Source organism: Gavialis gangeticus, unplaced genomic scaffold (genome assembly GCF_001723915.1).
Source record: "Gavialis gangeticus isolate Ggan-Ray unplaced genomic scaffold, GavGan_comp1, whole genome shotgun sequence".
Lineage (NCBI taxonomy): Eukaryota > Metazoa > Chordata > Crocodylia > Gavialidae > Gavialis > Gavialis gangeticus.
In genome coordinates this window covers 101,734,172-101,756,798 of record NW_017729025.1, presented here as the reverse complement: position 1 = coordinate 101,756,798, position 22,627 = coordinate 101,734,172, and the positions used below count along the sequence as shown (strand labels likewise).

General features: G+C 48.9%; 1 protein-coding gene across 2 annotated transcripts in view; it reads right to left on the bottom strand.

Annotated features, from left to right (window-relative positions):
* ALX4 (ALX homeobox 4) overlaps nt 1-22,627 on the bottom strand; it is an 81,578-nt gene that overhangs the window by 2,045 nt on the left and 56,906 nt on the right. For both annotated transcript variants that reach the window (XM_019519359.1, XM_019519360.1), the window contains 2 exons: nt 18,598-18,908; nt 5,471-5,599 (listed from right to left, as the gene is read on the bottom strand). In XM_019519359.1, the coding sequence (XP_019374904.1) occupies nt 5,471-5,599; nt 18,598-18,908 (440 nt within the window). The remainder of the gene's footprint in view (nt 1-5,470; nt 5,600-18,597; nt 18,909-22,627) is intronic.

Sequence of the window (22,627 nt, the reverse complement as noted above, 5' to 3'; positions counted from 1 at the left end):
GGGGGGGGGGGGCATGGAGCACCCCTCATCCTCCCCCCTTGCATGCCAGATCCAATACTTGCTCTGGCTGGTTGAGGACTGTGCTGCCCTCATTGCCTACTCTCGGACTCCCACTGCATGTAGCACATCCTCACTGGACTTCAGTCCTGGACTGGTGAGAGTGAGTGCTGTGGGTGCTGGATCCTATATGCCAGGGCAGGGATGGCATACCAGTGTCAAGGGCCGAATGATCTGGCTCTGCAGGCTGGATCCAGCCCACAGATCATATCTTTGACATCCCTGTCACTATTGAGATTAATTTTCAGATCTGGGGAAAGGCTGTCAAGCAGGAGAAGACCAGTGACCATTAGGTCAGTCCAGCTCAATGCTCCTGCTACAAGGGAATTCCCCATGTTGCAGCCCACATGAAAGCTCAACATGTTGCTGGATCCTGCCCTGTGCCTTACACAGGGAAGCAGCCAGACACGAGATGCTAAGGTAAGGAGTTCCTGCCATGGAGCCCAGATGCAGTCCTGCGCTGGAGAGGCAGCTGATGAGGTTTCAAGGTCAGCTGGGGAGAAGAAACTCTTGTGGGGAGAGGGAATCTCTTCTCTATGTATACGGGGTGCAAAGTAAAGCTGTGGGAGGGGAGGCTGCTGGAAGGTGAGAAGGGTGACATATAGGGGGAGAAGTGAAGATGCTGGTTTATACAGGGCAAAGTGAGGTGGGCTGTCTGTCAACTTTCCTTTCATCCTTCACCTGGCAAATGTTAAGGAGGACTCTCTGAGTTAAAATGAACGCAACTATACAAGATCCTCAGTCAGCAGTAAAATGCAGTGGACCCTTCTCTGTTTGTATCATTTATTCCTGGAAGGTTAATTGCAACTCACTGTCAATCAAGTCATCCATCCATGCAACCACACTACATGCCTGTCACCTGGCAGTGCTTATCTAGCTTAAAGAGTTATGCCAGGAGCTTAAGAGCTCCTTTTTTGGTTTCCACCTGCTCTTCCCCAGGCTCTTCCTTCCTTTGACTTTCCTTGAAAGTTGGTCTCTTCTTTATTAACTAATTAAGTAATTGGTGACTTTCCTGAGAAATGTCCTTATGGTGCGTCTAACTACAAAAAGTAGAAATTACTTATATTTGTTCCAAAGTTTCTGATCAGATGGGGGTGGGGGGTGGAGCATGTCAAGATTAAATGGAGGACTCCATATGTCTGTGTAGACTTCAGATTAAATCTGCTTCAGTCAAGAAATGGCCACACAGTCAAGGGAAATACAGTTATGAGCATTGGCTACAGGGCTCCTGGTTTCAAGACGAGGCTCCAGAGGGACTCACAGCAGCCTCAGACTTGGTTACTAGCAGGGACTCATGTGGCAGGAGATGGCTGTGCTTTACCAAGGCTTGAGTGGAAGGTATTACAATTCCCATGTAACAACTGATGCACCCCCCCCACACACACACACACACCTAGAGCAGCTCCCTGCCTGGCATAGCATTTAATAAGAGCATATAATGGGATCAGAGAAAAATAGGGCTGGAAGGAGCCTCTGGAAGTCATCTAGTCCAATCCCCGGCCTGAAGCAGGATTATGAACTTCTAGCCAACCCATCCTATACAAGTCCTTGTCTAACCTATTACTAAAACTGTCCTCATCTAACCTATTACAATCAACCCTGTCACAATCACAAGGCATAGCATCCTAACCTGCCACAGGTAAAGCAAGATGACAGTAGTGGCCAACATCTTGTTGCTGCAAGGGCTCTTAAAATATGCTTGCAAGATCCAAGGAAGATGGCCACAACCCCAGTTTCAAAGGAAGACAAAAAATCTCCACTGTCTATACCAGTCTGACCATAGGGTAAAATTCCTTCCTGACCTCAAATGTGGTGATTGCTCTGATACCCTAATTTTAGGGGAAAGAGCCTCTAACTGGAACCTCTGGGATGTGCCTCTGCAGGAGCATTGGCACATCCCGAAGTCCTCAGACTGGACTGCAGCCAATGCCTGATGCTTCTGCGGAAGGCAAAAAAAAAAAAGAGAACCCCATACCCATGTAGCAACAGAAGGGGGGGGAAACCCTTCCCAGCCCCATGTGGCAAACAGCAAAGCCCAGAAGCATGGGCTGGCCTTTGGCCAAGGAAATACAGAATTTAGATCATGGATTCATGCAGGAAAACATGTCTGATTTCCTTGTTACATGCCAAGGGAGCTAAAGCTGCCTCACTCAATCAGACAGATCTTTATGGATGCTGTCTGCACTGCTTGAGGACCCTAGTAAAATCGGGTTGATCCCAAACCTTTCCCGGTATACACTGGGTTCCACGTAAAACTTGCAAGGGATTCTGTAAGACCGGCTTCTTCCTTCGTCCAAAAGTTCTGAGCTGGACTGAGGAAGGAACATCAGCAGCACATTATGCTCACCTTTAAGAAAAACCCCTTACAGGTAAGTCTCTCCTGCAGGAATGAATTGTTTATTGGTAAACCAGATTGTCCTGGATTTCTCATGTGGCCTAAATTCAGAATCATGAAAAAACAGAGCTCAAGAGCCCTCTACTCCAACCTCCCTCTCAAGGCAGGACCATCCCTGTATAAACCTTCCTAGACAGATGCTTGCCTGGCCTGTGCTTAAAACCTGCCAGTGCTGGAGATTCTCTACAACAACTGCTAAGAAGAATTCAGCCTATGTTCAGACCCAATGGGAAAGCAGGTGCAGCTCTAGGGAAGCAAGTGGATTAGTTTCTGAGCACTGGTTTGGAACTTCCTTGTGAAAGGCCTCCAGTCTATGAGACTGAGCAGCAGCCTGGATTAAAGACCAGGGCTCTGACTTTGACCTGATGGGGATACTGAGCCACTGATAGCTCATGTTTCCCTTACAGCTCCTTTTTCTTGTTCATTTAGACTTCAAGCTCCTTGGAGCAGACACCATCTCTAGTGCTTATCTAGTCCTGTGTACTCTCTGTCCCTGATCTAGATTATGGCCTCTAAGTGATGCCATAACCCACAATTACGAATGTTTGGAGCACTCTGCTGTGCTTGTTGGATGGGGGGAGGCAGGTGATGGGAGCTGGCAGGCATGTTGAATGGGGAGCCCTTGCTCTCTTTCTTTTTTGCCAGTGTACACTAGCTGCTTTCAGAGAGGCCTTTCTAAAAGAAGCAAAGGTCCCTGCACATCAGAGCCAAGCGTGCAGCCATCTGGGGTATGGATCTTAATAATAAAGCAAATTGACATTGCAGAAGAGAAAAGAGGAGCTCGGTGTTTGCCAGCAGGAGGCCCTTCTTCAGGGAATAGGTGCATTGAGGGGGGAGTGTGAGATGAAAGGAAGCAGCAGGAGAGGATCCAGATGGAGAGGCGGTGCAGCAGGCCCTGCATTCCACAGCCCGGCTGCCCCACGTGCTCCTGTTCCACTTCTGACCTCTTACCTCCTGCAAACTACATTTTTTTTGAGGTTGGGGGAGGCGGGGAGCAGCAAATGGGGAGGGAGGTGATGAAAGTTGCAAAGGAAGATGAGAGAGTGTGGCAAAGTGCTGCCTAGAGCGTCCTCTGGTTGAAAGATGTCTCTGGTATCTCTACGCGGTGCGGTAAGGGCCTCTTGTTTCTTCCATCCCAAAAGGGAAGCTGAGCAGGGGAAAGGCCAAGCACTCTTGGCCTCAGTTCAGGAGAGCTTTCATGTGGTGCTCTCCAGAAAGGCCAAGCTGTATCTGACAGCTTGGGGCTGGAGAGGGAGGGGGAGGCACAGCAGATCAGAGAACGCTTGACAGCATCTGACATGGCAAACCTCGGCTTTGCCTGGATCCTGTGTGACAGAAGACAAAACTCAGTGGGATGGACTGAGAGGCTTGAGGGGCCATGCTTACACCCAAGTAGCAGCCATATGCCATGAGTGTGTCCTGCTGTTGGGAGCTTCCTAAGAAGGGGCACTGTGAAAGAAAGATCAATCCTTCTTTTTCAGTGGTACCCTTGAGTATTTCAGCTTCAATTGCCAGCTTTGCCACAAACTTTCTGCGTGGATCTTGGGCATGCCACTTAGCCTCTATCTAGCTCAGTTTCCTGGCTGTAAAATGGGGGTAATAGGACTTCCCACCCTCACCAGGGTGTTGTAAACCTAAATGCATCAAAGAACCTGTGCTCATGGGGGCCAAACCACAGATAGGTAGAAGTGACAAGAGCAGGGTTTGGTGTCCCATTCTGTCCTAAGGCTTGCAGTTCGGGCCTCGTTCGAACAGGGTTCCCAGAACACACAGTTAAAAATAGAAAAATGAGTCTTTCCGCCACTGCCTCGGCCAGCCTCAACTGTTTCTCACAGTCCATTCCCCAGGTCTCTGCAGTCTGGGATCTGTGTTCAAGCATGTTTGCACCCATCACTGCCTGAGGAAGACGACTGCAAAGATCTTCTTGCTGGGAAGTCTTCCTGAAAGCATCACCAGCAAACCTGTGCGCAGCTGTTACAACATTGTGGTCCAGAAGGACAAGCTGATGGCTAATGATTCCTCCTGGTTTCAGGCAGTGGCTAGGGTTACAAGGGGAGATTTTTTGTTTAAAGCTGACATTAAAGTTATGTATATGCTGACTCTCTGCTGAGCCTTCAGGTGCCACTAAGAAGTAAGCCCTGCCTCCTTGCTCCCACTCTGTGCAAGCCAGAGCTTAGAAGTTAGGCAGGATAGCTGGCTTGGAGCACATGCAAAGAAGTGTGCCCGACACAGAGAGACCTAGATTGGCTCTAGTAGGTCTAGAGTGCTTTGGTGTGTACCAAGCAGGAGTCAATAGGTGGCACTAACTTCTCAGTGGGGCTCCTGTTCTTGTCCCGGGATCAGTGCAAACATGACCTACAGGTCCTTTTCAACAACACTCAGCAGGGTGGTAGGGGTTGCAGTAACACAATGGTGAGGACAATATAAGAAATCAGAGAGAACAGAAAATAACTAGTATCACTGAAGTGTGGCACATGAGTCACTGTCCATGCTGTTTGGTGTGGGGCTGGTATCAACCGTAAAGGAGGCTATCAAGGGCAGCCCTATATTAGGGTGTTGGAGAATCAGACCAATCAGCCCACTGCTAAGAGTAGGGGTGAGTTGTATAACCATTCATATATTTATTTGCACTGTGCTGCCTGCCTAGCTAGCATCAGCTAACTGTCGTGTAGAAATCAGTACAAGGCAGGCCTTAAAGACTGAAAAGTGTGATAGAAAACATGGCAGAAGCTAAACCGAGCTAAGTTGCTGCTGGCTGTGATGGTGACTGGACCACTGCAGGATGGGTCATAACAGAAAAAGAGCCATCTCATGGGAGGGAGGAGGAGCGGGTGCTGTGTCAGGCAGTTGTTGTCTGGTGGCTGCACCTGGCTTTGATCCCACTCCCATCTGGGTTAGCCTTGTTCCAGTACACCACCGCCAGGCTAGTTTTGGGGTTGGAGCAGGAGGAACTGAAAGAGGCTGCACAGAGGATAAGTGGGAGGCCGGGGGCTGGGGGTAGTGTGAGGGGACACTCACCTGGGCATAGTTCTCCGCTCGGGTTAGGAGGGGCAACTCATAGGCTGTTGAGAAGTGGGTGCGAACTTGCTGCATCTGACCAAACCGCTCTCGCTTCCTCCATTTTGCTCGCCGGTTCTGGAACCAAACCTATGGGGGGAGAAGCACAGATACCCCAGATCAGAGAGAGGGGAAGGCAGAGCTCCTTAGGAAGAAGCAGGGAGTGCGAGCTCCCAGAGCAGTAGCCTGGGGGACTAGAGACCCTCTTCCAGATAATGCCTCTCAGGGTACTACCCACAGAGCTTTGCAACAGAAGTCTCAAAAGTAGGATGGGAGGAGGTCTGTTTTAGAAGTGGGGACTTCAGACAATGAAGATGGGGGGAATGTGATTACTCATGGCAGCACTCAAGCTTCCTAATCCCAGTTTGAGGTTTTTATGTACCCACTTATGCCCATAAATCAGTCACACAACTAACATAGATGTCGATCAGTGGACCCTCAGTGTTGGGTGAACTGACTGATTGGTTTTGGCTAGAAGCAATTTCATACCTGCTGGACTAGAAGGAATGTCCTCAGGGCAAACTTCCCTTTAGCACTGGTGAATCCTACCCAGGAACCATTTAAAAGGCAAGAGATTTAAAATGTCATCTGTTCATTTTGCACCCACTACCTGTCAGCTTTCTTTCATAATCCACTTAGACCAGGGCTGTCCAACCTCTGAGCCCCTGGGGGCCATATGCCTGACAGCTGCACCAGTGGGGTTGTATGCTGTGTGGGCTGCACAGAAGTTACTCCTCTCCACTACTACTGCAGTGTGCACCAGCATGATCCCCCCTTCCACTGCTACACCCCAGGGTGCAATCCCCCCTCCCCCCCCACACACACATGTGATCCACATCCATGGCCTCTCTCCCATGATGCAGTCCTGGACTGTCAGCTCCCGGTGCTGCTGCACTGTCCCCCACCCTGGGGCAAAGGCAGGAAGTTGCAGCTGGAGCAGTAAGGGCAGCAGCAATAGGGTAAATGCCCAAGGGTCACACTTTAAACCCTCACAAGCTACATGCAGCCTGCAGGCAGCCAGTTGGACAAGACAGCCCTTACTTGGGCAATGACATTAATTTGGTTGGTTTCCCTTTCTGTTTTGGGGCAGTTTCCTTCCCTGGGTATCACACAGGAGACCACTAGCTGCTATTTTGAGTTTCCAACCTCTGGGGAATTTGTCAATCCAAAGGAAAATGTCTCCACAAAACCCATAAAAACATCTCTGCTCCCATGAACATCCCTGTCCTTGGAAATGAGCTCTCTGCTCACATAAATAGTAGGAAAACACTTCCTAATTCAAGAAAAGAGACTCTCCTTTGCATGTACAGGAGTGGGGTTTATTTCGGGTAAACCTGGGGTTTCTTCCATTGTTGTACAGGGGGTTTCTGTGGGAGCTGTAGGAAACCACTGGGGAAAAAAAAATTTCAATAAAGGAACTACTACACCGGGCATGTCTGTACCACCTCTGCCCATGCCAGGCATGTTGCTATGAACATATTCCTTACCCAGTCACTACTACTCCATACATGCCCAATGCCAAAAAAATGGAACATAGTTGCGGTTTGGCATGTGCTCAGGGTGCATACAGTACTACCCTTCTACATTTAGTCTCATATGTGCAAGCCCAGCCCTTCTGGCAATATATTTCACATCATTGGCATCTGGTGCCTGTGGAGCAAGTGTGAGTGGGTAGGGTGTGGCATGATTGAAGGAGGTATACCCCCTGCAGTGTGACCTGAGCCATGTCCCTTTAAAGAAGATAATCCTGAAGCATTGCACGAAGCCGCTGTATGGATTTATTCATTCTTTTTGCCTCATGTTGAAGAGCCAAAGGAAATGTCAGGCCAGCAGCCTGAAAATCTCAGGTTGTACGCTCATCTATTGTGCACCTGGCAGTAGAACTAGCTTCTTCCACATTACTCCTCAGTGTCTGGGAAAGAAGATGCACTGGGCTGGTCAAGCTCTCCAGGCCCTTCTGGGGCTGATGGATGTTTCTTCCCAAGACCTCAGCCTCACCCTAGCCAAACCTCTGTAATTCAGTTAATATGACTGTTATTAAGCTGTCTGTTTCCCTAGTCCCACACAATCACCCGCCTCAGCTGAGATGAACCCAAACCCCCTGAATCCAAGAGGCGACAATATCCAGCAATATCCAGACACTTAAGTGAGCACTCACCCTTTCAGCCATCTCTCAAAGTAAGTTCAAACTAAATAGGTTGTATATTGCACCTGAGGACAGATCAGTGGCCTGGGACCCAGGACACTTTCTGAGTTATAATCCTAGATTCATAGATTATAAAGGACCTCACAAGATCATTGGTTCCAGCTCCCTGTACTAGGCAGGAAAGACAACTGTGATCAGGTGACTGTCCAGTTTCCTCTTGAAGATTTCCAGGGTAGGTGATTGTAGCACCTCTGGAGGGAGTTTATTCCACAGTCTGGACACCCTAGCTGTGAAGAAGTTTTTCCTAGAGCTAAGCCTGAAGCTGTCTTCCAGGAGTTTGTGGCCATTACTCCTGGTTTTCCCCCAAGAGTGCCCTGGTGAACAGCTGTTCACCAAGCCCTTGATATAGCAGTAAGCTGCTACCAAGTCCCCTCTCAGCCTTCTCTTTTTAGGCCGAACAGGCCCAAGTCACACAGCCTGTCTTCTCTGGACTCTCAAGTTTTTCCACGCCTTTGTTGAAGGGCAGCACCCAGACCTGGACATAGTACTCCAGATTTGGTCTCACCAATACTGAGTAAAGCAGAAGAATCACTTCCTAACTTGAAGGCTGAAGACTCATGGCCAATAGCAGGATCAAACCAGGGACCTCGGTATTATTAACACCACATTTGACCAACTGAGCTAACCACTCCCCTGAATCTCCTTTTGCTTTCTTCTGGGGACTTGGATAACAATGTTTTTCTCTGAAGATAAAGGCGCAATGGGATCTAATGCCCCATTCACACAATCACATGTCCTGCCTTGCCATACATGCATAGCAGGAGGCACGATTGTGGGATTGTGCATTAGATCCCATCATCCCCCTTTGTCGGTGGAGGGGGAGCCTGGTAAGAAGCAAGCTCCCGCAGCTGGGAGCCCCATGCACCCCAGTTGAGGGGCTCCTAGCAGTAGGGTGTCCTATATACCCTGTGGTGGGAGGATCATGGTCTCCCCACCCTAGGGATGCAGGAAACCCCTGGGGCCAGAGGATCACCTAGGGTGATCCCCATGCCCTGGGGATGCAGGAAGCTCCTGGGGCTGGAGGATCAATTCTATGGCAGTGCTCGGGGGTTCCCCACACCCTGGAACCCTAGGGATTGCAGAACTGCAATCCCCAGGGGTTTCATGCTGGGCATGGTGCACCCCTGCAGTTGGGAATCCTGTCAGTGATAGGACTCCCAGCCACAGGGGAAACCCTGCTACCCGTGCAAATTAAAGCTTGATAGCAACCAGCAATAAAGTTATTACACATTTTCAAGGTCTAATTTTATAGCTGGTTGAAGCTTTTTATGGCATAATAGCTACTTTGCATGTGTAGCTAGTCTCCAGGTAATTGTGCAACTAACTAGGTAATTGTGCCATACCGGTAACGTGTAGAGGGGGACTCAGATTTTCATCCTCATAACAGGACATAAAAACTCTCCTTTCCAAAGAAAATGCAGTGAAGGTTTGCATAGTGCTTTAGAAGATCATCTGTCACAGATACTCCCCCCTGGCTTTATACCTACTTATCTATTCAGTTTTAATAACTGTGTAGCTGAAGTTCATTTGTTCAGGTCCCTTCTGGGCATTGGGAAGCCTAAGAAAGAGTCTGATTCTGATCTGCCTTTTCCTGGCTTGACATCAGTGTAACAGTGCTGATTTCCAGCAGATCCTTCCTGCTTTACACCAGTGTACATAGGAGCAGAGCCAGCCCCTGCGTTCAAAGTCCCCTAAAGCAGGGAGTCAGGGAAACACATCCATCAAAGGCTGCCTTGAAGACTCTGCAAGATACGTGTGATCACCAGGCACTGGGATGTGCAGGTCACGCTGGTGCATGAAAGCAGCTACCCGGAGCCCTTGCTCTCTGCTTTGAGTTTTATACAGTGACTCAGGGGGCAGTGAGCTCTGACAGCATACAGACTGGATGGGAGAGGGGGGATGGGAACCAGGGAAGGCAGCTCCTTTGCTTATGAGCAACCTCCAAAAATTGGCTGAGCAGACAGTGAAAACCAGACTTCTCCTTGGACACAAACTATCTATGCAGACACCAAAACAAGATGGACACTGACTGCAGTCAGAGGACACAGGCCAGCCTTTACAGGAATGGTAATGAACATTACTAGGGAACATGGGTGTTGGCTATGTAGTTTGTGGCATATAGCAGCATGTCTAGTAGTTGGCACACAGAAGGGGGCAGCCAGACTTCTGGGTTTCAGCTCTGGCTACCTCACTACCCTGTTGTGAACAGATCTCTTAAACTGTGCTGTGCCTCAGTTTCCCTACCTATTAAATCAGGTCTCAACGGGTTTCCAAACTCCAACAGCCATTGTAAAGCTTCAGATGTTAACATTTTTAATGGCTTGAAACTGTGGGATAAAAAATACCTAAACAATGACCATGACGGAGGGTGCTCCCAAAACTGCCTGTTTCTTCCTGCAGGAGCTTGTCTGGTGAGCTGGAATTGCTTTTTTCCAGCATCCAGTCTTGATCTCCTTTTTGTCTACTGATGGGTGCCCCAGTGACTAGGCATTTCTTTACCATGTGGGTTGGGGATGGGTTAGCACTTATTCAAGGAGAGGCATGGCAGTCCTGCATACATGTGCAGTGCCGTCCTCCATGAAACCTTCCCACTGCAGCCTTCTCAGCTGAGATCTTGTCCTAGGCAAATTTGTATGCTGTGCTGTAACTAGCAACCCCCACCTTACAGCCATTGGCAGGATTTTCATGGGGAGCAATGAAACCAAACAACAAAGACTCTAAAATATATAGAGAGACAGAGAGAAAGAGGGAGAGGGAGACCTTAATTTGATTGGCATTCTAATGGAGCAGGTTTGGTGCCCCAGGCATCTGTCTGTTTTGCTTATACCACTTTCTGGCGCAGTCCCCAAGCAGCCCAGCTGGAGGCCAGTCCCAGGGATGGCCAGCTTCACATTGCTTTGATCTGCAGTTTCAAAGTCAGTGATGCTACCCTGCTACTTTCCATGATGAGGAAGCCATGCTGTGCACAGAGGGTGGATAGCAGGTAGAGAACATGATGCGCCTTTTACTCAAAGGCTGGTGAGACCATATGCCATGCATGTGTAAACCCCCAAGAGGGGTTACACATGTGTGACTGGCCACAAGCATGGCAAACACATTGAGCTGTCCCCAAGCAAAGTGTGTGCCCTATGTATGCACCCGCTCATGTACAGATCCATGTCTGTGAGCAAATATACAGCAACCCCATCATGCTGTGTTAGCTTAGTGCCATCTGTAGGGCTCCCCTGTGGTAACAGGGACCTTCCAGGGTCCTTCACAGCTGACTAATGGTCTGCTTTGCCCAGCCAAGATGTGGCTGCTAATGTGTATAAAATGAAGCATACTGAAGCAATGGAGAATAGTTAAGTTGCTTGGTGCCTTTGTTCTGATAAATCTGTAAGTTTCCTGTACAGCCCTCCTAGCTAAAGAGAGCAGACAAGAACATTTTTAATGTAAAAATGCAAGCAAGAAAAGAATCACTTTCCAGCTATTGGAAGAATAGCTTTCCCACCTCAGTACATTAAAGGGTGGCAAATACAAAAAGGTCCAAACTCAACGTTCTTTCCTTGGCAAGTCCTTTCAATAGATGAGGAGATGGGGGAGGGGGCAGGTAGAGTACAAGGCACCTGGACCAAGATGGGACATTACATACTATGTATGTAGTTTCTACTCTGTGTTTCCATGTTAGCAGTCAGAGTGGTGATGGATGTAGGGTAATTTAGTGGAGTGTGTTTTTTGCCTGGAAGTTGTGCTTTGACAGGCCTTGGTGCTGTCAAAAGGCAGGAAAACAAAGAAACCTATTCCTCTCGTCAGACTCAGTTGGTTCTGCTAGTTCTCACTTGGCTGTTGAATCCTCCCCGTCCTCACAGTGCTCAGCTGGATATTCTGAACTTGGTCATCTCTTAAAGCCCAGAGGTTCAGTTGCTGCCATCTTCAGGAACACTTGTCCTTACTGGCTTAGAGGGAAAGACTTTGTGTCATTACATTAACAACTCTCCCCCAGCTTACATCTCACCACACCTATGTGAGTGGATGGGATGAAGGGAGAGCATGGGCTTTGTATGGGTAAAGGGAAACTGAGCTCTGGGTTTCACACCCACTTCATAGTTCAATCTGTAGGAATTGGGCCTGGGACTATGGTTAGGGCGCCTGTCTATAGGAAGTTCTCTGGCCATGTCAACTCTGCCTTCCACCCATGACTGGGAGCATGACTGGGACCACACCTAGCCCACATGCCATGCTCCTATTCTGCACATACTAGATCCCAGAAGGAAGACAATGTAACTTGTGCCAAGTGGCTCTGAGTGTGTGCCAATAGCAGGCCTTAGACAGGTGCTGTGCCACTCTGGCGTGGCGACATTGCCTCACTTTTAGAAGGCAGCCCATGCAGAGCAAGCGTGAGTGGGAGGTGCTTTGTGGCATGGCACAAAGGCATTGTCAACATGCTCTGGGCCCCCCTTCCCTTGGTGAGGGCCACAAGCCCTTCATTTTTCAAGCCTGCAAGAACAGAGCCAGAATTCATCTTTAAGCACTGAAACTGGACACCATTTTATCAGTGGCCTGGAATGGGAAATTGGAGCCTGGGATGAGAGAATTGAATAACTTGAGCTTGTTTTCATTTCATGTTTAATTTCCTGCAGGCTTAGCTCAGTCTTTCCGCTCCTTCCACCAGCCTCCCAGGGTTTTATGGGGGAAAAGGGATCAAGATATATTACTTCTTGCTTTGCTTTGCTTTTTTTCTTTCCAAGGCGGTGATTTTGCTACAGCAGCGTTTGACATTTCCCTCTCTCTTTCAAGCCCCCGCTGCATCACAGGGTCACCACTGAAAAGATTTTCATTAACAGCTCAGCAATCGTGTAGCCAGCTCTAGGGGATGAGTTGAGGGGGTTAGATTCCCTGGTACTGAAGTCAAGGAGAGGAGTAAAGCAGAGTACAATGCTACTGTCTGCTAAAAAGCAACAAGCAGCCATGATGATGGATTGATGATGAGCTGTGGTCATCCAGGGCAGGAAGTCAGCTGGGGTCATAGGATCCCAGCAAGATAAGCATCCAAATGTGCCCTGAATGCATTCAAAGTGGGTGGTTGAACCACCTCTGGTGGCAGGCTACTCCAAACCTTGGGGTCTCGGACAGTAAAGTTCTTCCTTATGTCCAGCCTGAACCGGTCACAGTGGAGTTTGTGACCATTTGATCTTGTCATCCCTTGGGGCACTCTTGTGAACAGACGTTCCCCCAGATCCTGATGAGCACCCCTGATAAACTTATAGGTGGCCACCAGATGCTTGTGGGAGAACACTGCTTCCATCCACAGGGACAGGTGGAAATGCCCGGACAGGGGCCGAAGCCTGAACAGAGCAACCTGCCCATCATTCCCAGTTTTACAGCACTGGCTTTTCTTGCCTTCTTGCCCCTGCTTAACAACTCATGACAGCAGTTATTCTCTAGGCATGATTCAAAGGCAGTGGTGGAACTACAGTGGGGTGACTAAGACAGCCAACTTAGGCACCAACTTATGGAGGGGTGGAAAAAAAACAGCTGTCACTGCAGTTGCACAATCACAGAGTGGCAGCTGAAAGTCTCTGCTTCCCTTCCCATGTCCCAGCTGCCGCGGGCACCAGGCTGTGTTGTTACGCCCCCTGTCCAAAGGGGCGCAGGCAGTTTGGCCTTTTGGTTCTCTAGTACTGATGATGCCTCCTGGTTTCACTGGGTGCATCTACGTGTTCATTAATGTGCCGTAGTTACTGCACTTTAAGTTTAATACTTGGATAACCAAATATTAAATCACACACCGTAGCTCGTGTAACTGCTCAGTAGCATTGGCACATGGGTTTTTTTGGACATTAACTGTGCAGTAGCCTAATACTACTGCACAGTAGTGTATTGGCATAGGTTTTGCCTGGAATGCTACTGTGCAGTGTTATTAGGCTACAGCGCGGTTAGTGTCTCCAGGGCCCAGAATAACTGAAGTGAAAAAAGGAAAATCTACATTTTTGTGTGGGACCTGGCCATCCACAGGTCTGGGTTGCTCCAAGAGAAGGTTGCATTCTTTTCCGGTTGTGTTTTCAGGTAGGGACAGAAGAGTGTGTTTGTTCAGTGCTTGCTTTTATAAGGGTTAATGGAAGAGATTGCAGCACATTGGGATTGCTGACTTCTGTGGACACTGAAATTGGGGACATGCAATATCTCAGCTAAGGGACTATTTAAATCAGTGGTGGCCAGCTTGTGGTACAGGCAGCCTCTGTGCATCGCATACAGCGGATCAGGGAGGAGGCAGGCAGCACAGGGGCAAATCAGGCATGAAACAGAAAGCAGAATGACAGAATGGACAGGGAGCATAAGGCAGGGAGCAGGCAGCAAAGCAGCAAATTGGGAACAGGAACAGGATCAGAGTGGTGTTTGGGGAAGGTGTGGGGTTAATTTGTTGCACACCTGCTAAAAAAGGTGGTCCCCACTGCTTTAAGTAAAGGTGTTGGAGGGTAGACAGGCAATTCTGCACACCTCCTCTCAGGGCAAACTCAGCCTTACGGTCTTTAGACACCACTCTGGAGATTAGCAGCCAAAGCTGGCAGAAAAGTGGTATCTTCAGCAGCTGGAAAGGAGCCCAACTGGGGAATGATTTCCACAGACAGTCCACTGCACAGTTCTGCAGATGGAGCCCATTGTGGCAAGCCTACTGATGTGGTAAGTTCTTCTCTAGGTGCCTGACTCCCGATCAGGTATTTTACTAGTGAATTGTGAACTTGGGAGAGATTTAGAAAGATCCATAGCAGTCGCTTGTCTGCCTGAGCTTCGTTTCTGCTTTGCCCACTGCTTTGGGAACTATTTCAGTTCTTCAGGGAGACCAGTTTGGCAGGAGAGAAGACAATTCCAGGTCAAGACCAGCTTTTACTGGTTCAACTATTGGGAGGTGACACACAGCTCACACCAACTTAGTTCATCTATTTCCCCATTCAGCTAAGAGAAAATGCCCGGTTTTTTGGTTCACCTATTCAAGCAGCTTAGTGACAATAAGGTTCCACTGGCTTCTCAGTTTTGATAATATACCAGATTCACAGTCACACCCAGCTTACCAGCACCCTGGCTGGTGAATGGCTATGCCAAGGTTGAGAGAACTATGGACTTACATATCAGTTCAAGCTCTGGACCTATATGTCCAGTTGCTAGACAGCCATTTGGCACGTGAAAAAGTATCATGGAGAGGACTGAGATAATTTGCTTCTTACAACAAATCTTTGTTTGAAATGTTTTGATTTGTATGTCCTGCCCATGCCTAACACCTGGTTTTCATTGCCTCTGGTAGCATGGCTTTCCTTAGATAAAGGACTCTGGTGATATCAAATGAACTAATACCCTCCACCCATGCTCAGGGCAGTTTTTGAGGCTTTCGCTTCCAGAAGCTGCCTCGGTCATTCTGAGGAATGGTTCTCATGTGGAAAAGCACCAGGGGAGCAATGACCAGGAATCTGAGTGTAAGGTAAAGAAGGTGATCATTCCATGGCGACACAACCGGCATTTGCATTTGCAGACAACAGCCGTCATTATTAACTAAGGCTCATAGCAATTAAACATGTAAAGTGGAAGTTAGATTTAGGCATTCAAGTCTGAAAGTGCTCTTCTTGAAACAGTTACCTAACCACACAGGTGTCTGGGAAGCCATACGTGCCTACATTTGTGCCAGTAAAGTTCCCTAGGCACCATGTCTCTGTTCATGCCCAGAACTGCTGCCCCTAGAACTATCGATATGCCAAGCCCATTTAAAGCTCACAAAGTAGGTGTCTCTGTGCTGAGCTCTTCTGAAGGGCCTGGTCCAGCAGACTTCCTCAGAGCATACCCAGCACACACGGACAGCAGGGAGTTTAGCACAAAGCACGGCAGCCACATTCAAATACGAGGCCGGAGAAGCTTGTGCCTAGTGGTTAGAGCTCTTTCCCAGGAAGTGGGAAACCTGAGTTCTAGGCCTTTTGAAATGGGTAAAATCCACACCTTCCTAGAGGGAGCCTTACTACCTATTAGTCAAAGGTTAGGGAGGGCATGCTCCACCTCTTGCTGGTGAAGCTGTGTCATTGTGTACCCAAGAATGCAAGATCTACAGGGCTGGAAAGAGAGTTCAGTCAAGAAGGAACAGCAGTCGATGGCCCCCTGTGATGTGGACACTCCTCCAGGAAACACAGACCTACTTTCTGGCCCCTGCTCCCAGGCTTCTTTATGCATTAATCATTTACCATGGACCTTTCTGGAAGGCGGGCATACTCTTCTCTCTTCCCAGGTGAGTACCCTCCTCAATGAGCTACAAGCTCATGCTGTCTCAGGGACTCCTTTCTGACCCCAGGAATCATGCCCTCTTGTCTGTACAGCCGCACAGCTTTCAGCAGGGAGGAAGGGAGTTTCCCCATCTCATTCCACCTGAACTGTGGTAGTTCGGACTCTTTTCTGGAAAGTGGGAGCAAAAAATTCAGGCTGAGGAGGGCTTAAGACTCAGATTTTTCACTTCCTGGACAAATGCTCTGACCACTAAGTGGATCTATAAAAGGTGAGAGGCTGCACCACCTCTGCCACCATCATTAGACAAAGCAAAAGTGAACCTGCCAGTTATATTAAAAAACATGCCTAAGTCCAGGATATAGGCAGGCAGGCAAGATTCTTTGGGTATTAGACCAACAGAATAGTTGGGGAAAAGTTCTTTGCAAGCTTTCAGGAGCAATCACCCTTCTTCAGGCATAGGGAGTCTTTGCTGTTCTGAGACTCCACGGATAGGTTTGTGAGCTGTGAATCACATAGGTGCCTTACTCATGGCTGCAGAGAGGCCCCTATGCTCTGAAGAGTGCCCCAAATACAGTCTATCCCAAGTACACTGTGTTGGCTGGGGTAGGTATCCTCACTCAGTGCACTGGTGGCTGTGAATCCCAGTTTGAGGTGCTGAGTACTCCCCATGCATTACAGAGGGAACTCAGGGGTCAGATCCAAACTGACCTTGTATGTGCCTCCACTGGGACACTCCAGTGCCTAAAATGTAAGCACCTAGCTGCAGTAGGGTGACTTAATTGGCAGAGTTAGGTGGTGAGGCTTCTTATACAGTGAATGTAGAGACCCAAGCACCTCCCAAGTGTGAGCTGGATGGCTTTGCCACCTACAGCCAGACGATAGGAAATGGTAGGGTATATCTATCTGAATTCCCACTGCTCACTGGAGCTTGTGGGTCTGATTCAGGGCCACAAAGGAGATATTCCAGTCATGTCAGGATCCTGTTTGCTCAAGGGGCAGTACCTACCTGTACTGGGATGCCTAACTGACAGCAGTGTTGAGTTCAGAATAAAGCCTAGCACCCCAGTTGCTCTTGGTCACAGATCATGGTGGTGATGACATTTTGCCTGGTGGTAATTGCCCTTGCCTAGGAAGTCAGGGACTTGGGTTTTAGCTCCTCTTCATCCTAGCTCTCCTGTTGAAGCTGGGCCATTGGACAACCAGGAGTGCAAGACTCACAAGGCCAGAAAAAGATCAAGTAAAAGGGAGACTGGCTTTGCAGCCCAGCATGGTTGTGTGTGACTGGGGAAGACAGCAGGCCTGGGTTCTAGCCCCTGCTGCCAAAGACACTGCTATTTTTTTGCCAATGTCTGTCTAATGTAAAATGCATAAACAGATTAGGGAGCAAGCAAAATGGAGCCTGATCCTGTACCCTCCTAGTCAAGGTTAAAGCCAGAGATATCCCTGGCAGCAGGGACTGGAACCCACAGCTCCCCTGTTTCAAATAAGTAGCCTCCTCATAGTGTATAGAGTCAGGCCATAGAGTCAGGTCTCTCCTTGCTCGTCTTTCCTGTCACATGACTCCAGTACTCATGGCTTCCTCATGGCCCTACTGGAAACAAAATGGTGCTTGAGGGGGGGATGTGGGAAGGGGTAAGAGAGCTTGCAGAGTCATCAACTCCTTCCTATAGCACCTAGATTCTTATACACCCAGGCTCAGACGAGGCCTCAGTTTGCTACTCTGAGACCTTGGCAGCCCAGGGTGGTATGGCTGCAAGGGTGTTGCTGGACTGTCTTGTTCTTATCGAAGTGGGAGCCACACCTTCTTGCTCCAAAACAATAGGTTTCAAGCGTTGTCTCTGAACCTGTTTGGCCAACCAGGCAGCAACACCCGTTTGCATCGTGTCACTGCATTTTGGCTCAATTGCACTGGAGGTCATGGTGACCTCAGCCACCCCCCTTTCCCCAGCTTGCCAGAAATGAGATGTATCGTGAGAAAGTTTGGCGCCACTGAGGCTGATTCTCTTGGAGCAAGATATTTACATGAGAGTCTTGTTCAGAGTAACCATCACTGAAGAGTATCAGCTGCCTTATTGCTCGATTAACTCAAGCAAGAGAGTACACCTCCATGAACCTTGGAAATATGGATGCTATAAAGGAGTCTGCATTAGTGTTGAGCACATATAAGGCTCCCCTGTACCTTGGTTTGCTGTATAGCATGAAAGAAAAGCATCAATCAGTAGCATGGATTCTGGGTACAGGCCTGCAGGCTTCAAGTTTCAAGGGAATTAGGGACAAGGTTCTAGGTAACTTCCAATAAAACGTTACCTAGAAACAGTGAATTTTTAAGACTGATTGGGCACATCTACACGTTCATTAATGCGCCATAATTATGGCACATTAAAGTTTAGTACCTGTAATCAGTGCTACTTCACAGTAGCGCCAACACGTGCTTTTTTGTGACGTTAACGTGCAGCAGATTAATTCTACTGAGCATTAGCACATTAGCAGTTTTTGCCTGCCATGCTAATGCATAATAGAATTAGTCTACTGTGCATTTAGCATCTTGTGTAGATGCACCCATTAACTTGCTACCTGGAAGCCTCAAAGTTTCACATGTAGAAGTTTTACCCCAGTCCAACCCCAGAACTTTTCTCATTACCTGTACTCGGGCCTCAGTGAGGTCTGTCCTCATAGCTAGCTGCTCCCTGGCATAGACATCTGGGTAGTGGGTCTTCTGGAAAACTTTCTCCAGTTCCTCCAGCTGGTAGCTGGTGAAAGTGGTGCGGTTCCGCCGCTTCTTGCCTTTGTTGCTCTCTGAGTCGGTCTTGTCCATGGGGCTGGGGAGGTCAGTGCTGGCCCTGTCCTGGGGAACCTTTACTCCAGCCTCCTTCACACTGAGGTAGCTGCTGTCCATTCCCGAAGGATCAGAGCTTGGCTGTAAGTCGGCTTCTCCCAAGTTGCTCTCTTTACCTGTTTGTGGTTGGGGAGGTGGGGAAACCGGGAGAGAAGAAAAGAAAGAAAAAAATGTGAAGTCCAGGATAAATGAACAGGAGTCAGAATAACAGGGAAAGAAAAAGACTCCGATAAAGAGGGTGAGAGTGTGACAGAGGAGGAGGAAGGAGGGAAAGAAAAATAAAAACTAAATGATGGAAGGACAGATGTCATTGGGAAAATATAGGCCTGAGAATGAAAGGGCCTAGAGGATAAGAAGGGGGATGCAATGGGAGGGGGCTATATGGGAAGAAGAGCGAGGAGCTTCTCTTGTTATGGCATAGGAAAGATTAATGATATCTTAATTTGTATTCAGTTGGGATTCCACAAATCTGGCATTAGTACCCAAGTTTGGACCCACAGCAGAAAGTAAAGCAATGCATCCAAAAACTGCACTAAGGATCCAAAATCGCACGGTAGAGCCATAGAGAACAAGAGAGAAGGACTCCACCTGCTTGGAATGTTATCAGCAAGACTGGAGCCAAACTGGGCCTCTCCTGCCACGTGGTGCTTGGAGTTTTGCATGAGACATTCAGATTCCCAGGAGTGGAGGCAGAGGCCGGTTCCTGCAGCTGTCTACATAGAGAAACTGCTGGGTGGGGTTTATACCGACTGAATGCCTTTACTGATCCCCTAGCACTAACTATTGCTAGAGTTGTGCTCCAGAGTAGAACATTCCCTGAGACAGAGTGGGTTGGGATCCAGGCTTTGGGGGGTCAAGCTTGCTTATAACTGCAAGTTCTAAAAAAAATTAGATTTGTTATTATGTCAACAGACACTAATCAAGCCAGCATCATCTCCTCTGACTGTGCATGCATCATCAATTCTTATATAAGAAAACGTGTGATAGCATATCATTCTGTTACTTGTCTCTTCAGAAGACCCCCGGTCTGCTGTTTTCTGAGGGCATAAGTCAGCAACACTGTGCACATGTCTCTATGGTTCTTCCATATCCCCACTGAGGTACCTGAGCAAGACACAATCTTTAATATTCTTAGCGTACTTACAGTACTTGCCATGATACATGGGGTGACTGACCAACAGACAAGGTGAGTAACTTAAGGTCACAGAGAAAGTCTGTGATAAATCAAGGAACTAAATCAAGGTCTCTCAAACTGGTCCCTTCGTCCCTTTTCTGCTCCTGAATAATATGGGTTCCTAGACAAAAAGGACAAATTATATATGATTTTATATTGTGTTTAACAGGCCCCATGCTTCTGTCAAGTACATGTGATGTCAAAAGAGTTACACCACAATGAATGGGAGGAGAATGAGGCTTGACCACCTTTGGCTAGAACATACATGGTTTTTGGATGAGAAGAAGGTGGTACAGAAATAAAACAAACCATGAAAAAGCCACAGCTACAAGGGAAATCCAATCACAAACTGTTTACCATCAGACTGTCTTCAGCAATTAATTAATCAACAGTGGGTGTGTCTACATGTTTCTGTACAGCGATGTTACTATGGTACCATGCTTTAGTGCTTCCTATGGATGGCTACTGGGCTGTGTGTGCAGTGCATGGTTAGATTTCGATGCTATGTCGCTGTAGCTGTCCACTATACTGGGGGAGTATGCCACTACAGCAATGTAGCTGGTGATCATGTATAGACCTGTATAATCACTATGTCGCCATAATGCACCATACAGTGATGTAGTGCATCATTACGTTGCCCTAGGGCAGGGGTGGGCAAAATATGGCTTGCAGGCCAGATCCAGCTTGCCAGGCCAATCTATCCAGCCTACAGGGCCTCTCAAAAATTTAGAAAATTAATGTGTCTGCCCCTAGCTGCCTGCCACAGTTGACAGGAGCCAGCAGGACCCAGGGGAAGTTGCCAGCAGGATCAAGTGGCTGCAGAAGCAAGGCCCAGTGGTCCTGCCTCTCCCACCCCAGCCAGAAGCCCCATGCAGAGCACAGAGTTCTGGCCTGGGCCCCTGGGGCTGTTCCTGCCTCCCTGCACTGGAGGGAAATTCAGATGGAGGGGGGAGGCAGGAGAGGACTGTGGGCAATTGCCTCAGGGTTGAGCTGAGCTGGCTGCTGCAGTCCTGGTGCTGCAGCCAGGAGCCACATGGTGCCAGAGCAGCTGGCAGCAGGGTGGAGAGGAGCGGCACCAGCCATAGGCAGGGAAGCGCTGAAAGTGGCAGCAGGCAGTGGGGGAAGGGGCAGCAAGTAGGTGTATGTAGCTCAGTGACAGCTGCACGGGAGCACAGGGCCTGCTCCAGTGTGCCAGGGCCAGCAGGTGCCCAGAGCGGGATGGCAGGAGCACAGGGCCAGGCTGGCAGGGCTCTGGAGCCATGCCAGCTCCCCCTCTCCCTGCTGGTACAGCCCAGCCTGGTTCCATAGAGCCCTGCTGGCCCCTTCCTCTTCCCTGCACTTCCACACCCCACTGCAGGCCCCGTACTCCTGTGCAGCTGTTGCTATGCTTCACGCGCCCACTCGCTGCTACTCCCCCCTGCCTGCCACAGCCATTTTCCTGCCACTGCCACCACTCCCCTCCAGCCCCCTGCTGGTGCTTTTGGCACCACGTGGTTCCTGGCTGCAGCACCAGGCCACAGGACACAGCCAGGAGCCCGCCTGGCCCCTGTGATTCTCGGGTAGCCCCATGTGGGCCCAGCCACATCTGTCCAGCTCCTTCTGTGTCCTGCGGTCTCAGCCGTGCAGAAGGGATGTGGTGCCGGACCAGCAAGCTGGGGGCGGGGGGTAGAGAGAGACAGGGGGACAGGGAAGTGGCAGAAGGGCAGTGGTGGCAAATGGGGAGAAGTGGCTGCGAGTGGGAGCACTGGGCTGTGACAGTGCCCTGGGTCCAGGAACACCAAAAGCATTGAGCCGAGGCTTAAAGGAGCCATGGGGGGCTGTGGGCAAATCCTCCCCCTCCACACATGCCACAATCCTCCCCAGCCACCTTCCCTAAATACTCACAGCCCCCCACAAACCCCATACCCACCCACACCACATATCTACACACACATTCACATGTTCTCCCACTCCACATACACCCCCACACAGCCCCCACAAACCCTACATACACACCCACACCCTCCCCTACACTCCACATACCCACATACCCACAAACCTATGGCCACCCATCCACACCTCCCTACAATATACAAGAGTAAGACTTCATTTTAAGCTATTGTGCGATCACCTTGATGTATACTATACAAACACATATAAATCAGGACAAAAATATTCTTTGAAATCTAATTAATTTATGTTGTAGTAAATGTTTGATTTTTAGAATATAAATTTGGTATTTTTCTGGTTCTGAGATGGCAAATGGTTGCTGCAATGAGTACTTCTGGGGGGCAGGGGGGGTAAGCGGAGGGACTTCCGGTGGCAAAAATCAGGGGCTAGGGGTGGGACTTCTGGTCCCAAGATGGCAACTAGGGGGCAGGGCACCTGTCAAGGGGCGGGGCTACCCTTGCCGCCCTCAATGGCTTGCCACAACTTGGTAAGTAGCCCTCCGCCCGAAATAATTGCCCACCTCTGCCATAGGGTGACATGTAGATACACCCAATGACATGTAACAATAGTAGAATGAAGGAAGAGAAGAACAGTTTTCAGTCATGAGTGCTTGCTTCTCTGTCACACTTAGCATTTGTCAATACACCCAGAGCTTTATTACTAGCCCCCTCTCCTGGCTTCTATAAAATATACCTAAACGTATACACACAAAGCAACAAATTTACAGTGTTT